The sequence below is a fragment of the Vipera berus genome (genome assembly GCF_964194415.1).
Source record: "Vipera berus genome assembly, chromosome: 4".
In the NCBI taxonomy this organism is placed as follows: Eukaryota; Metazoa; Chordata; class Lepidosauria; order Squamata; family Viperidae; genus Vipera; species Vipera berus.
In genome coordinates this window covers 112447864-112464710 of record NC_138206.1, presented here as the reverse complement: position 1 = coordinate 112464710, position 16847 = coordinate 112447864, and the positions used below count along the sequence as shown (strand labels likewise).

The following is a 16847-nucleotide window of genomic DNA, read 5'->3' as shown; positions in this document are numbered from 1 at the left end:
GCCATAAACATCAAACACTGCTCATTTTTTTCTTGCCCAATGGACTCTCATTTTTTTTCATGATCAGGCTTAGAAGAATGCACTTTAAAAAGTCAACTTTAATTATTGTAGAGAAAAGTCTAATATATGTAAATTACAGTGCAATTATAAATTCAAGGCCGTTGGCTAGAAAAGCTAGCTGTTTTTAAAGTGTTTTGTCTAACAGTCAAAAGAAAGAAGCCATTTACTCTATGCCTCTGAAAATTGTTTAGTGGTCTATGATTGTGAAGCTAGTATGTTATATGCTTTTAATTTAAACGTTCCATGCTATATAGCATTTCCTACAGGAAACCCAGAAGAAGCTAACACCAGCTGCCTGCAATTAGTGCAGGTTCGCATCCCACCAGGCTCAAGGTTGACTCAGCCTTCCATCCTTCCGAGGTAGGTAAATGAGGACCCAGATTGTTGGGGGCAATAAGCTGACTTTGTAATAATGCCGCTGGGGTGTGTGTGAAAGCCCTAATAAGCAGGCATATACATAGAATGAAGGCTACTGCTAACCTTGTAAGCCACCCTGAGTCTTCGGAGAAGGGCGGGATATAAATGGAATTAAAAAAAAAAAAGCTCCAGCTTGGATTACTGTCCAAGCAGAGTACCCCAAGACGATTTGGTTTTCACTCAATTATACATTCTCTCTGGTATTCTGACTAACAATGGTTACCGGCTTCAAAATGGCAGGTGAGACTGGCTATTCAAAGTCCTGCCCCTTTTTACAGGGATGCATTGGGTGCAACACATATTGCAAAGGAGCAAGGCTTTGTATGTACACATGCCCTTTTTTGGATGCTTTGAGGCTGTCACTGCAGATGTGACTGCAGATGTAGTAACTGTGAGAGGGATCTTGGAGTCCTAGTGGACAATCACTTACATATGAGCCAGCCATGTGCTGCAGCTGCCAAAAAAAGCCAACACAGTGCTAGGTTTCATTAACAGAGGGATAGAATCAAGATCACGTGAAGTATTAATACCACTTTACAATGCCTTGGTAAGGCCACACTTGGAATACCACATCCAGTTTTGGTCACCACGATGTAAAAAAGATGTTGAGACTCTAGAAAGAGTACAGAGAAGAGCAACAAAGATGATCAGGGACTAGAGGCTAAAAGTTACAAGGAACGGTTACTGGAATTGGGTATGTCTAGTCTAATGAAGAGAAGGACAAGGGGGGACATGATAGCAGTGTTCCAATATTTCAGGGGCTGCCACAAAGAAGAGGGAGTCAAGCTATTCTCCAAAGCGCCCGAAGGCAGGTCAAGAAGCAACGGATGGAAACTAGTCAAGGAGAGAAGCAACCTAGAACTGAGGAGAAACTTCCTGACAGTTAGAACAATTAATCAGTGGAACAACCTGCCTCCAGAAGTGGTGAATGCTCCAAGACTGGAAGTCTTTAAGAAGAGACTGGACAACCACTTGTCTGAAATGGTATAGGGTTTCCTGCCTGAGCAGGGGGCTGGAATAGATGACCTCCAAAGTTCCTTCCAACTTTATTATTATAAACATTTTAGATTTCTCTGGTTCAACAAATGACCTATGCGATACTTATTCAGCTTTGTTTCAGGGTCCCACCTGCCAGAAACTATGTTTGACAATCTAGATGAGACAAGATTACTGAACAAATAAGATGAAAGGGAACACTTTGTTCAAATAACAACCAGAGAGAGACCCAAGAGAAAGCAATAGGAGATAAGTAGATATATTTTCCCTCCCATCAACTTGCTAAAAGTATCAAAAACAGTAAAGCACCACAAGACTTTTATACCATTATCCACTTGACACATTGTGGTCAACTTTGGGCTCTTTATTTGTTACTACTTTATCTAGTTTTTAATCACTCAGGAACTGATTAGGGTAATTTACGATACTTATTTTTTTATTTTTATTACATTTATATCCCGCCCTTCTCAGGGCGGCTTACAAGCATTAGCAGTAGCCTTCATTCTATGTATATGCCTGCTTATTAGGGCTTTGCCCCCCCCAAGCTGCATTATTACAAAGTCAGCTTAATTGCCCCCAACAATCTGGGTCCTCATTTTACCTACCTCGGAAGGATGGAAGGCTGAGTCAACCTTGAGCCTGGTGGGATGCGAACCTGCACTAATTGCAGGCAGCTGGTGTTACTTAAGGAGGCATTATCCCACTGCTCCACCAAGGCTTACAATCTTGAAGACACTATGGCTGGTCAATCAATCAGTCAGAATCAAATATTCAATCAGAATAGAGCTGGAAGGGACCTTGGAGGTCTTCTAGTCCAACCCCCTACTCAAGCAAGGAGACCCTATACCATTTCAGACAATGGGCTGTCCAGTCTTTTCTTAAAAACCTCCAGTAATGAAACACCCCCAAATTCTGAAGGCAAACTGTTCCCCTGGTTAATTGTTCTCACTGTCAGGAATTTTTTTTTTCATACCAGAGAAGTTTAAAAAATGGATATAGAGCGAGTACATGAAAGAAAAGTAATCCTTGGAAATCCTTGGAAAACAACTCTTAACTGGTACCTTTATTGTTGTCCATTCCTCCAACAGCATACAAGGTCCCAACGGTAGATTTCCTTGGCTTTGTTCTTGGACTTTGCATAAGTGTTCGTCTTTCTGGCAAAAGGTGGTATTTCATGGCTTCCAGAATTAGCTTCTGACATTCCAAGTCATCTTTAAAAAGTGCATGGTTTTCCAGGTCCGCTAAAATCTGTAAATCATACAAGTTGTGATTTAATAGTGATATTCTACTTTTCTATGGCCCGATCCTCACACTTCCTTTCACAAGCTTCAGGTATGTAGAATGCTTGGGCTTGCAGAGGACATTGAGGAGGCCTTTTTCTTTTAGTAAATAAAAAGGCATAACTAAATCCACAAGGACGACAATTCAGATCAACAGGTAACAAGATGGCCATAGATTTATTTGGAGCAATAATCAATGAAATAGTCACATGAGGTTTTACAATGTATCAGCATGGCAAGCAAGAAACTCAATTGTGAGCTATCCTACTTCTCAAAGAAGTGGTACATTACCATGAAATTGTGAGAACAGGAGACAGAATGACACTTCTGTGCATGGGGGAATATTCTTTTAAACAGTAGTCTTAGAAAGCATAATATTAATTCCTATTTTATTTTATTTTTCTCAAGAAATTCCAGAATTTCTGCAATTGATGTTGCCCTCTTTTCCCTATGGAAACATCTTTTTCCTTATGAAAAGATCCCTCAATCAGAAATGATACCTGGTTTTTCTTACCCAACGTCATGGAAAGGAAATCTAAGTCCTAAATCTCCCTATTTTATTTTATTTTCCCTGGGGGAAAAAATCTTGTTTTCCTGATGTTCTTATCCTTTACTGCCCAAAACATCTTGACCATAAACTACTCCAGGAAAAAGACAGGACTAGAGATCTGTAACAACTGGGAAATATGGTTTCTTTTAAAACAATGCTATATTGACAGGAACATAGGTAGCCTAAGATATATTCCATAATGTTTATAGATAGTCTATAATATATTCCGTAATTGTGCCTCGAAACAGTGGCTGACATTCAAATGGCCATAATCAACTCCAGCCAATATCCCTCTTGGACAATGCAACTTTGAAGAATTGCAAAGAACCTTGTCTGGGAATAAGAGAATTAGCACTGCAGTAAAGAACATAAGCAATGACATACAGATGGTGATGACCATTTATTAAGCTTGCAAATGGGTAATGGAAAGAGACTTTCTTAAAGAGCAGGAATCAGAATGACAATTGCTGAGATTTCTTTGATCATTACATTCTGAAACATCTGCTCACTTTATAAGCAACTCCACAAAGAAGAAGAAGAAGAAAATGTGACAGATGCTTCTGGTCAACTTCTCAAAGATGATAGAGAAAGCACCACAAGGGACATGGTTTGGGAGGAGGAGATCCAGAGATAATGATTGCAAACATAAAAGTGTAAGAGGGAAGATTACATTCCTAAGGTTCCAAGGAAGGGAATGCCTTTGTGCGTAAGAGAGAACATGGTGGCATGCACTGAGATGCTAATAAATCCAATAGAAATAAGTTCATCCTTGAGAAAATAGGAAACAAAAAGTGAAACAAAAGAGACTTGGTAGTCATGCTACAATAAGGAATAAAAAGGTAAAGATAAAGTTTCCCCCGCACATGCGTGCTAGTCGTTTCCGACTCTAGGGGCCGGTGCTCATCTCCGTTTCAAAGCTGAAGAGCCAGCGCTTGTCCGAGGACGTCTCCGTGGTCATGTGGCCGACATGACTAGACGCCAAAGGCGCACAGAACGCTGTTACCTTCCCACCGTAGTGGTCCCTATTTTTCTACTTGCATTTTTACGTGCTTTCGAACTGCTAGGTTGGCAGAAGCTGGGACGAGTAACAGGTGCTCACTCTGCTACGCGGCACTCGGGATTCGACCCGCTAAACTGCCGATCTTCTGATCGACAAGCTCAGCGTCCTAACCCACTGAGCCACCGCGTCCCTTTACAATAAGGAATAGTACCAGGCAAATATGCTCTAGGTTATCTGAGCAAAGAGGAAAGGCATGGATAAAGAGACAACCTATACAGTATAATAGCCAATTTAAGAAATTGCAAGTTATAAATAAAATATTAATTTTAGAATGTATCGTGCCATTTAAAGACTCCCTCTAGAACAATATTTTAAGTTATATTTAGTTTATTTTGTCTTTTGTCTATAGCTTTTCCAGGATGGTAGACTCAATGCTAACCCAGTGAATTTAAATTTGAAAGAAAAATCAGGAGACAGTAAAACTGAGACAAAAAGCAAACTAGATCCTCACTTTTTAAGGTAGACTGAATGCTCTGTCTGATGTATCAAAGTCCTCATACGACCCAAAGAATTAATGATTGCACCAAAATCAGAACTTCTATCTCTCAAATTCACATCCAGCTTTGATTAAACTGGTATAAATAAGGTCACTTGATATATCCCAGAGATTTATCTGGGAACTAATGTCTGATGTCAGTTTAAACAACAATAATAGCAATAAAAAAGCTTAAATATATTCTTGGATAACAGTCCAAATATATAACTAGTTTTACTGTCTAACAGGGATGAGTTTAGAAATTATGGCTGTTGCTGATGCTGTAAAAATCTCCCTTATAGTAAATTAACCCATAACATTAGTTCAATAAGTCTGCAAAGCAAACATTAGGCTCTTGTCCCTGTGCATTTCATCTTCTCAGAGTGTGGCACAGAATAACTAAAATTTAATTAGCTGCTGCCCTTGTGCTATCATAAACTCTGCTTCCCTGCCATGCATCCACAGGGGAATTGTACAGGGGTTTGTTCAGAAATAAATAATGCATCTTACGTATCTGTAACCGTTTCTCCATCAAGGGACAGGCAATATTTTTCCACTCCTCTCTCTGTAATATCTAAGCAACATATGCATGGCCTGACAGCACAATCTTATGTGTTTGCCAACACAACTTGTGCATGGAGCCAATCTGTATGCTAGGAAAACTCCCCACCCAAAAACGTTAAGGACGTCCGAAAGTTGTTGTAAAAGTAGCAAAGAAGAGGTAGAAGATCGAGCTGCCTTTGAGACTTCAGTTTGCCGTTTGTAGTTGAGACTCAGCAAGTCTAATTCCATCACTATTAATAGAAGATGCAGGTAGAAAAAAAGCTATCTGCTTTCTGTACTAAGCGCAGGAAAAAGCAGCGATACATTGGGGGGAAAAATGATTTCTTGAGATCCAGTAATGAATTTCGGAGGGTTGAGGTTGATTGAAAGGTAAAGGCTGAATTCATGCAAGCCAAAATTCAGAATTAAAAAGCTGAATCCACAACAATTTGGTGAGTTTGGCTGAGAGAGAGAGAGAGACCGACTGGCCCAAAGTCAACCAGCTTTTGTGGCCAAAGCAGAACTAGAACTCACAGTCTCCTTGTTTCTAGCCTGGTGCCTGACCACTAGACCAAGCTTGCTCTCAAACAGCACAGGTCAGAGGAAAACACAAATGTTTTCTTCTAACCTGCTTCTCGATTACACTCATATTCAGTCTTCTGTCTTTCTGGATCTTGTTAAAAGGATACCAACTTACGCTCTTATTGGGACATTCTGCCTGGTGCAGTGAGAGGGTAATTTAATTGCAAATTCTCAAATTGACCAGGGAATTAACTTTAAGAATAACTTCCGGCCAGTCTCTCTGTTCAGTCCAACTTACCTCAAGATGTGGAAATATACAGGTAGTTAGGCTGAAAAAGAGGGACTGGTTCAAAGTCACCTACTGAATGTGTGCAGCTCAGGGTGAACTTGAACCCGTCTCTCCCCAGTCCTAGTCCACTGCCACATTGATGATGATGATGAAGATGGAGATGATAATTCTGAATCAACCTAATGTAAGAAAGGGAGAATTAATTAACCTAAGCAAGTGAGACTCCAATCATCTTAGAACTAAAAAATAAAATAAAATAAAAATCATTAGCTTTTACTTCAACAAACTGGAAGCACGCATCATGCAACCACTCTCAGGTAGAAAATTAACCATCTTTATTGCTTTCAGGACCAACAACAATCCCTCCATATCTGCCACTACTCAAAAACTCCCAAAATGTGATCTAATTCATTCCCTATCATCCCCTTGATGATACATGAAACCAACACAGAGAGAGGGAGAAAGACAATTTTCATTAGAAGGACATGATAAACATATGTCAACGTAATAGCAACAAGCAAAAGAGCAAAAGAGGGGGAAAAATGTTCTACCTGAGTCCAATCTTAATTTATAACCTTTTTAAAAAAAAAATCATTTGGCTTGTATCCTTTCAGACAGTAGACAATCTACAATGGATTCACTTTGAAGGTATTATGCTCACAGTGAGGACCAGAGATTAGCTTACTGAAATATGCACAGGTTCAAGAAGATCACAGTTGTTCAAAATGTCTGAATAGAGGCAACATAGACAGCATTTCTGGTTTTGGCTGTAGAGTCTTGATGTGAACAAATAATATTTTTGCATTTCTTACTTCATAATGAGTGAAACATTCCATGAGGTTTAGCCTGCCACAGACTGAAATTATCTACATCTAATGATCAACTAGGGACGCGGTGGCTCAGTGGGTTAGGACACTGAGCTTGTCGATTGGAAGGTCGGCAGTTTGGCGGGTCGAATCCCGAGTGCCGCGTAACAGAGTGAGCTCCTGTTACTCGTCCCAGCTTCTGCCAACCTAGCAGTTCGAAAGCACGTAAAAATGCAAGTAGAAAAATAGGGACCACTCCGGTGGGAAGGTAACAGCGTTCCGTGCGCCTTTGGTGTCTAGTCATGCCGGCCACATGACCACGGAGATGTCCTCGGACAAGTGCTGGCTCTTCGGCTTTGAAACGGAGATGAGCACCGGCCCCTAGAGTCGGAAACGACTAGCACGCATGTGCGGGGGAACCTTTACCTTTACTTTAATGATCAACTAAACAGAAGTACCTAGGTGGCAGGATCCCACAGAATTAATCAGAAATTCAAAAAAAAAATCACAAGAAATATGAAGATACTAAGATGGTCCTGAGATCTAGCAACATTTCTTTGTAGTTTCAGAAGGTCCACAACTGTGTTTCTTAGCCTTGGCAATCTTAACGATGGGTAGATTTCAACTCCCAGAATCTCTCAACCAGCCATGATATTTATTATGGAGAGAACAGCACCAAACATTGCTGATATTTTAAGGATGTAGGATCATCTTGAGTATGCAGACTATCCCAACTTCAAAACTTTCCTTTTTATACTCAAGTTCCAAAATTTAATAAAAGAATTCCATTTAAAAAAACTGAAGAAAGATTTCATGCTTTCCGTTCTAGTAAGTTCCCTTGGGTCCCATCCTATGGCATAAAGTAGCTTCTTCAATTTAAATATCTAAATGTCTTTGCAATGAAATCTCGATTACCATTTTATGCATTCTCATCCTCAGACCAATATAGGTCTTTGGTCTTTGCTAAATAGGAATTTTACCAGCTTTATGCTTCTGAAAGAGAATTTTAGTAGACAGCACAAGCAATGATATTAGAGAGATGGTGAGAAATCTAGTTAATTTATTAGTTTCTAAACTCAAACAAGTTGAGCAATCTAATGTTGCATGAGAATGCACATAGAAATTCCAGATTACATATTACATAATGAATAAAGAATTTGTAGTTATATGAGGGCAATTCAAAAATAAACCTCCTTTTGGTTATCAATGTCAGTTGTTGTTGTTAGTTGCGAAGTCGTGTCCGACCCATCGCGACCCTATGGACAATGTTCCTCCAGGCTTTCCTGTCCTCTACCATCTTCTGGAGTCCATTTAAGCTCACGCCTACTGCTTCAGTGACTCCATCCAGCCACCTCATTCTCTGTCGTCCCCTTCTTCTATTGCCCTCGATCTTTCCCAGCATTAGGCTCTTCTCCAGTGAGTCCTTCCTTCTCATTAGGTGGCCAAAGTATTTGAGTTTTAGCTTCAGGATCTGGCCTTCTAAAGAGCAGTCAGGGTTGATCTCCTCTAGGACTGACCGGTTTGATCGCCTTGCAGTCCAAGGGACTCGCAGGAGTCTTCTCCAGCACCAGAGTTCAAAGGCCTCAATTCTTTTGCGCTCAGCAAAATGTCAGTAGTGCCATAGAAAATCCCACCAAATGTGAAGATGCCAAAGCGGTACTGCTGGTAAAGTTCATGGAGCGTGGTTCAACCATCAGTTCAGAAGTCTACTGTGAAACATTACAAAAACTCAGATGAGCCATCCATAAAAAGTGTTGCAGCATGCTGACTTCTGGTGCAGCGTTGGTTCACAATAATACTCGCCCACACACATCTAGGCACACCCAAGAACTTTTGATGCAGTTCCGTTGGGATGATTTTGATCACCCCCCCCATAACCCAGATTTGGCACCGAGCGACTACTGCTAAGGATTTTCAAACCTTGTAAGATGTTATAAGTGCCTCAATTTGAATGGCGATTATGTGGAAAAGTAATGTAAAGTCGTAATTTTCTAATGTGCATAATAAAAGTTCTGTCATTGATAACCAAATGGAAGTTTATTTCCAAATTGCCCTCATAGAATAATTGCTGGTTCACTGGTCCCCAAAAGCTTTCTACTATTAGAGGTGAAAGGCATTTTCTTCAGCTTCAACCTGGATATTATACCTTTCAAAGATTTTTCAAATTGTGTGAAGGGTATATCTCCATATCTTAACTCACCATATATGCAGAGTCTGAAGCCAGGAGATTGTGATGAGAATAGGTGATCAGTTTAGGCCATTGAATCTCTTCTGAAGTGTACTTATTGAAATAATTATATAATGCCATCATAAGGTATGCATGCATATATACTAAGATGTATATGTGTATATGTGCATATATATATATATATATATATATATATATATATATATATATATATATATATATATATATATATATATAAGGTAAGGTAAAGGTTCCCCCGCACATGCGTGCTAGTCGTTTCCGACTCTAGGGGCCGGTGCTCATCTCCGTTTCAAAGCCGAAGAGCCAGCGCTTGTCCGAGGACGTCTCCGTGGTCATGTGGCTGGCATGACTAGACGCCAAAGGCGCACGGAACGCTGTTACCTTCCCACCGTAGTGGTCCCTATTTTTCTACTTGCATTTTTACGTGCTTTTGAACTGCTAGGTTGGCAGAAGCTGGGACGAGTAACAGGCGCTCACTCTGCTACGCGGCACTCGGGATTCGACCCGCCAAACTGCCGACCTTCTGATCGACAAGCTCAGCGTCCCAACCCACTGAGCCACCGCGTCCCTTATATATATATATATATATATATATATATATATATATATATATATATATATATATATATATATATATGTGTGTGTGTGTGTGTGTGTGTGTGTGTGTGTGTGTGTGTGTGTGTTCAAAGAAATATCAGAGTATATCAATCTCTTTATACCGAATTATTAAAACCATGAGAAGTAAAAATGACACCAATTCACACTGATCATGTATTTCCAATTTAAATAATTCATTCTGTAATAGTTTTGTTAAGTCTTTAAACCAAATTCACCCACTGGCAGACATAAATATAATTATCCTGTCTCATTTAACTTTCCTCCCAAATAGAGGTCGTCCTGAAAATGGTCTCATCAAACCATTGAAAAAATGATAGCTAGGCTCTTAGCAGATTTTAAAGTTTAGTAACAGATAATTATCCTGTTAAGAAAATATCCTGTATCATCTTATTCATTGTGATGCAATTTAGAAAGCCTAAATACTAATTCAACAGTGGAATGTGATTTAATCTTTTGGAGTAAAAAATAAATAAAATGATAACAATATATACAGGTATAGTAATATTTTACCCTTATTTTCCTTTTAATAAGTTTTTTTTTAAAGATTTTTTAAAAGTAGGATCAATTGAGCCTAGTCATTTGTGTCTCAAGGGGAAACTCTGGAGTAATCAGTTCCAAAGGTGCTCTTTCAAAAGCCAACTGGATTTTGTTTTTTTTTTCCTGGAAGACATTTCACTTCTCATCCAAGAAAATTCTTCAGTTCTGACTAAATGGTGGAGGATGGAAAGATTTATATTCTTTGCAGTCATCTGGTCATAAGGACTCTCTCCAAGAGTCATTGAGGCCACTTGTAGGTTTATCTGTGCCCTTGGGGTCACCTGAATAGTGCAAATGGGTGTGGAATCTTCTTGGAACTGCTGAAAGGACTGTGTTGTAAACAGGAGATAGGAGGTATCATATTTCTCCCTCTCTGTTGGGTAGGGACTTTGTTGTAAACAGGAGATAGGTGGTGAATATAAATTCTTCCATCACTAGTCCAACTGCCTTTTGAAAAAGCACCTTTGGGACAACCATGCCCTGGATGACTGAGAATCTCTAGAGAAATCTGGATTTGATGATCTATTGGTTTAGGTTTCTTGGCTTCCCTCTCAGGACAAAAGCATCAATAGTGTTCCTATCACAAATTCTCAAATTTGGACAGATTTGAGAGTTTCTTCAGAATCCACGGTCCACTTCTGGCAGATGATTGCTGTGCCCCTATTTTAAAAGCTTCAAGCAAGAAGAATCCATAACATGGTGCTTCCTTTCCTCATCCTCTGCCCTTCTCCTATGTAATAGAATTCTTCATTGGCCAAGTGTGATTGGACACACAAGGAATTTGTCTCCGGTGCATACGTTCTCAGTGTACATACAAGCAACAAGTGATAAAATCATAATAAGCATAGGATAAAACACTCAGTGATAGTCATAGGATACTAATAAAGCAATCAACAGAAATCATATTAGGATTCTAAATACCGTAAAACAATTAATATAAATCGTAAGATACACGCAACAAAGTTATAGTCATAAGAAGATAAGGAATAGGGAATAGCAAGGATGAGAAGGATAATAGTAATACAGCCCAATACAGAGCCTTGGTGGAGCAGTGGGCTAATGCCTCCTTAAGTAACACCAGCTGCCTGCAATTAGTGCAGGTTCGAGTCCCACCAGGCTCAAGGTTGACTCAGCCTTCCATCCTTCCAAGGTAGGTAAAATGAGGACCCAGATTGTTGGGGGCAATAAGCTGACTTTGTAATAATGCCGCTGGGGGGGGGAAGCCCTAATAAGCAGGCATATACATAGAATGAAGGCTATTGCTAAGCACATTGATTTGTGCTTTAAATTGTAAGCCGCCCTGAGTCTTCGGAGAAGGGCAGGATATAAATGAGATTAAAAAAATAAATAGGTAGTTTTGACAGCATTGTGGGAATTAGTTGTTTAGCAGAGTGATGACATGGGGAAAAGAAAAAGAAAACACAGTCCTTGTGTCTAGTTGTTTTGGTGTGCAATGCCCTGTAGTGTCATTTTGAAGGAAGAAGTTTAAACAGTTTATGTCCAGGATGTGAAGAGTCTGCAGATATTTTCACAGCCCTCTATCTGGCTCAGGCATTATTTCAAATGACAGTCAGATTTGGAAGAATTATTGACACCTAATGGATTTTATTCAATCTTATTTATTTGGTATTTGGGGGATAACTTTATGCCACTAACTAAGATGGAATGGATCAGCAACTGGCATCACTGATCATTCCCTTAAAACCAAACTAATCAATTTTATGCACTGCACATGTAGTTAAGATAACTTCTAGAATTACTCTCAAGCCAGTGAATATAAGCTTGCAGTTTGCAAGTTCTAGCTTACCTATTCCTCCTATGGCCCCACCGCTTTCTTTGAAATGCAGAAGGTTCTCCCAGCAACCAATGCAGTCGGTGGAACTTTGCAGAACAAGTTCAACCAACACGGCAAAGTCCTCCCCATGACCTTTGCTTTGTGTTGTGGAAATAGGTTTGCACGCCGCTAATCTCTCAATTTAAGGAAGTTCTTTAAATTCCTTCCAGAATTATGCTGCCATATGGTTATTTCTTATTTTAAAACTCTGTTGTTGTTTTTTAAAGTGCCAATCAATTTTGCTTTTAAGAAGTTGGATGTGAATTGTCCCAAGAGGACACAGGCAACGACAGATTTACTGTGAAACTGCTGCTTTTGGGTTGTTGTTGTTTTTCCAAGACAGCATAGTATTTTTAAAAAGGCTTTTAGAATTTTTGAATTCACAATAAAGCCAATCTCATGAGACCTTCTATTCCAGACAAGTTTAAAGATCCATACAAGCCAATCTTTGCACGATGATTAGACATGCATTAGAAATGCAAATTACCTTTACTATCCTAATTGATCCAGTCTTACCTTAACCAATATTCTGATTTAGTTTGCTAGCTGTAAAATAAATCCAGTGTAATTATTCTTAAACCCTGCCTGAATCTATTTTAATTAAAACCTGGCACTTTTCCACTGAAAGCTTTAAGCGGTTTTTATCTCGGATAAGGTTTTCAAATGTAACACTTTACATATGTAATCTCACATAAGAGTAAATCTGTTAAAATTAGAACAATAATTTATCTGGCTCAGCTTTGGGGTTTTCATTTCCACTGATCTGTTTTGCATTCTGGTGTCTTACTCGTAAACAAAATATATCAGGAGAAGCCACTCCAAGTCACAAAGCAGGAGTCCTCAAAAAAATGAAAGGAAAGAAATTAATTCCACTTTGCTCATCAAAAGCAGCTCTCAGGAGGGTAATGAGCTGATTAGGGCTGGGCTGTATGCAGCACTCTGCAATCTGCCCTGGTTCTGACAAAGTGCATCCAGTATGTGTAAAAGTAAAGGGGAAAGCACCTTCTGTCCACTTGTGCCTAACTCTAAGGCAGGGGTCTTCAAACTTGGCAACTTTTAAGACTTGTGGACTTCAACTCCCAGAATTCCTCACCCAGCCAGGTCTACACAAAAATAAGCCTTAGCTTGATTTTTGGGGGTGGGCCTAATATAAGCCCTACCCCAAAAATAAACCCTAGTTTTGGGACAAGGCACAAACCTAAAAATCAAGCTTAGGGCGGGGGTATGGAGCTTCCCCACCTGTCCCACACCCACTTACCTTGCAGCCAGGCCTCTCCTCACCAGCCCACTTCTTCTTCTGAGGCCTCTTCTGCAGCCAGGCCTGCATTTCTCAGTCACAGGGCTTTCCAGAAGGCTTCTGCCACCGAGAAATGAGCTATGGATTCAATCCATAGCTTTGTTCTGCAAGACCTCAGCAGCCAAGCACCAAGCTACAGTATGGATTGAATCCATCGCTTGGTACTCAGCTGCTTAGGCCTTCTGGAAAGACCTGACTGCAAAACGCAGGTCCGAATCCAGCTGCAGAACTTCGGCCCCAGAAGAAGTGGACCAGCTGGATGGGGCTGTCAGTGCCGGAGGTGAGGTAAGGCCTACCCCAAAAATAAGACCGGTTGAAGGCAAAATAAAAATTAAGACCAGGTCTTATTTTGGGGGAAACATGGTATTTATCTACTTGCATTTGCAGGAGTTGGGGCAAATAATGGGAGGTCACCCCATTGCATGGTGCTTGGAACTCAAACCCAGCTGTCGGGTTTCCAGCTGACGAGTTCAGCATCTTTTAGCATTGAACCCCTTCTACAGTGTGTAGAAATAGTCAATTCTCCAGAAGACCTTGTGTGCAGGTATCAGCTGGACTAACTCACCAAACCACCCATAAACTGGATCCTGGCTGATGCTCCCAGCCTATCTTTTATTGTCCCATGCCTTTCATTTTCAAGCTGCATTGTTTTCTGCTTTTAATTCTTCGGACATCAGAGAATTTGGCTACCCCATTGTCCTTGCATGTCAGAAGGTCAAAGAAGCTGATCAAATGAACCCTGGACACTGCAACTGTCATAGGTACATGCCAGTTGCCAAGCACTTGAATTTTGATCTGGTGACCATAGAGATGTTGCAATAGTCATGAGAAAAAATGGTCATAATTCACATTGTTCAGTGCTGTTGTAACTTCAAATGATCACTAAGTAAATTGTATGCCTAAATCACTAAATCGCTTGTATGTATGCCTATCATTTGGTTGGCACATGATAAATAGTTCAAGCAAAATGATTTGACTCACATTTTCTAACTGCTAGGCAGAGAATCGTGGGGGGATAAACAGCCAAACCTGCTGCTGCTTCAGATTTCAGTAAACATTTTTAATTCAATATGCGTATCAAAACACAAGCATATTTTAGGGGGAAAAAAAACACCTATACAATTGCTTGCATTAATGAAGTCATATAGGCTGCCCATAGTCACAAATTCTGAAACAGGCAATTTTAGAAATTTATTGAATAAATAGAATAAAAAAGACAGATACATACAAAACATATCCATTGGGGAAAGCAGAACATGAATATACAGTACCTGCAATAATTAAAATGTGTTGATATTTTAGAAAAATGTAACCAATATACGTAATAATGTAAAAGACAGCACTTAGTCATTTAAAAACAATATTGTTCGCAATGGAAGCTTCCTTATCACAGCACACTTCTTGGTACCTCAATCCACCTGGAAAACCTGGCTAAATTCATGGTGATTAAACCTGCCTTAAATTCTTAACAGCATACATTGATGTAATAGCTCTTAAAAAAAACTAAACAAAACTTTAACGCTAAGGATTATTTGTGAGCATCCCATGAAATGAATCCTTAGCTGGGTCAGATAGAAACGGAAGCACCTACCATCTGCTCTAGCCTGTGATATCGCTGAATGTTCTTTACTTCTCTGACAAATAGAACAATTTTTCCTCAACCTTGGTAGTCTGAAGTTGTTGGGGAATTGGGGGTTGGGGAAGGCTGGCTGGGGAATTCTGGGAGTTAAGTCTTTAAGCTGCAAGACTGAGAAACATTGGAGCACAGAAGGCCTTGAACTCTTCTTGAGAAACCAGTCTAAATCATCACAGGCTTTTCTAAGGCAAACATTTTGAACCAAGCTAAAATGTAGTCTTACATTTAATAAAGTCTTTAGAAGAAATCTGGCTTAATTTTAAACCAGATTTTAATTTCAAGTGCTCTTAGCAAGCTGAAGTCCAGATTCAATTGTAAGTGAGCTCCAGTTCTCCGATTCACAGATATTTGTATGAATACACCATGATCAATGTCTCTTTTTTCAGCATCACCATTTGCAGACTTTCTGTCACTAGTGTCTGATGCAGAGAATCCATCAACCAAGATTAGGAAGCTAGGAAGTTCCAAGGCAAAGCAATGACTTACATTCCCCCCCACCATTCTGATGAGTGTGTGGGTGTGAACTAGAATGGTTTTGAAAAGAAAAATAGCCTAGACTTCATAATATATTTTTTTCTGCATATAAGCAACACAGACATATTGTGTTTTAATTATTCTCTTTTTAGTGAGTGAGTTTTTCTGATGCTTATTTATTTTCTTATAGACTTATTGATGATAGGCTAAGAGGGGTAATCAATGAGCATATTTATTTATTTGGTAAGCTTATCATTATGCAGGCTATTTTTTTACCTTTTTGTTTGCATGATTAATCATATTTTGAATGGAAAGTCTATGAAAAAGGTTCCCAGGAAGAGAAAATAAAATGACACCTGTCCAGCCTAGATGAGTTCAAATCACCAGGACCAGATGGATTACACCCCAAGGTTCTCAAGGAACTGGCAGACGTGATCTCAGAACCACTGAACTATATTTTTCAAAGATCCTGGAGCACTGGGGAACTACCAGAGGACTGGAAGAGAGCTGATGTAGTTCCCATCTTCAAAAAAGGGGAAAAAAACAGATCCAGGAAACTACAGACCTATCAGCCTGACCTCAATACCTAGGAAGATTCTGGAAAAGATAATCAAACAACAAATCAGCGAACACCTTGATGCAAACAAAGTTATCACTAAAAGCCAACATGGATTTGTCAAAAACAGATCATACCAGACAAATCTTATTGCATTCTTTGACCAAGTGACAAAACTAGTGGACCAGAGGAATGCTGTAGATATAATTTACTTGGACTTCAGTAAGGAATTTGATAAAGTAGATCACAACCTACTACTTGATAAGATAGAAAAATGTGTGTTAGATAGCATCACCACAAGATGGATTCGTAGCTGGCTGACAGGCCGTACTCAGCGTGTGGTCCTCAATGGAACTGCATCTACATGGAGGGAAGTGCGTAGTGGGGTGCCCCAGGGCACTGTTCTGGGCCCAGTGCTCTTCAACATCTTCATCAATGATTTGGATGAGGGGATAGATGGGGAACTCATCAAATTTGCAGATGACACCAAGCTGGCAGGAATAGCCAATACTCCAGAAGATAGGCTTAAGATACAGGAGGATCTGGACAGACTCGAACACTGGGCACTATCTAACAAAATGAAATTCAATTGTGAAAAAGTAAGGTTCTACATTTAGGCAGGAAAACCCAAATGCACAGGTATAGTATAGGTGGTACCTTGCTCAATAGTAGTAACTGTGAGAGAGAT

General features: G+C 39.7%; 1 protein-coding gene across 1 annotated transcript in view; it reads right to left on the bottom strand.

The window, feature by feature from the left end:
• The window catches only part of KLHL1 (kelch like family member 1), a gene marked incomplete at its 5' end in the record, with an annotated part of 135141 nt that overhangs the window by 42756 nt on the left and 75538 nt on the right, over positions 1 to 16847 (bottom strand). The window contains one exon of the mRNA XM_081326408.1: positions 2535 to 2721. Coding sequence (XP_081182534.1) covers positions 2535 to 2721 — 187 coding nt within the window. The remainder of the gene's footprint in view (positions 1 to 2534; positions 2722 to 16847) is intronic.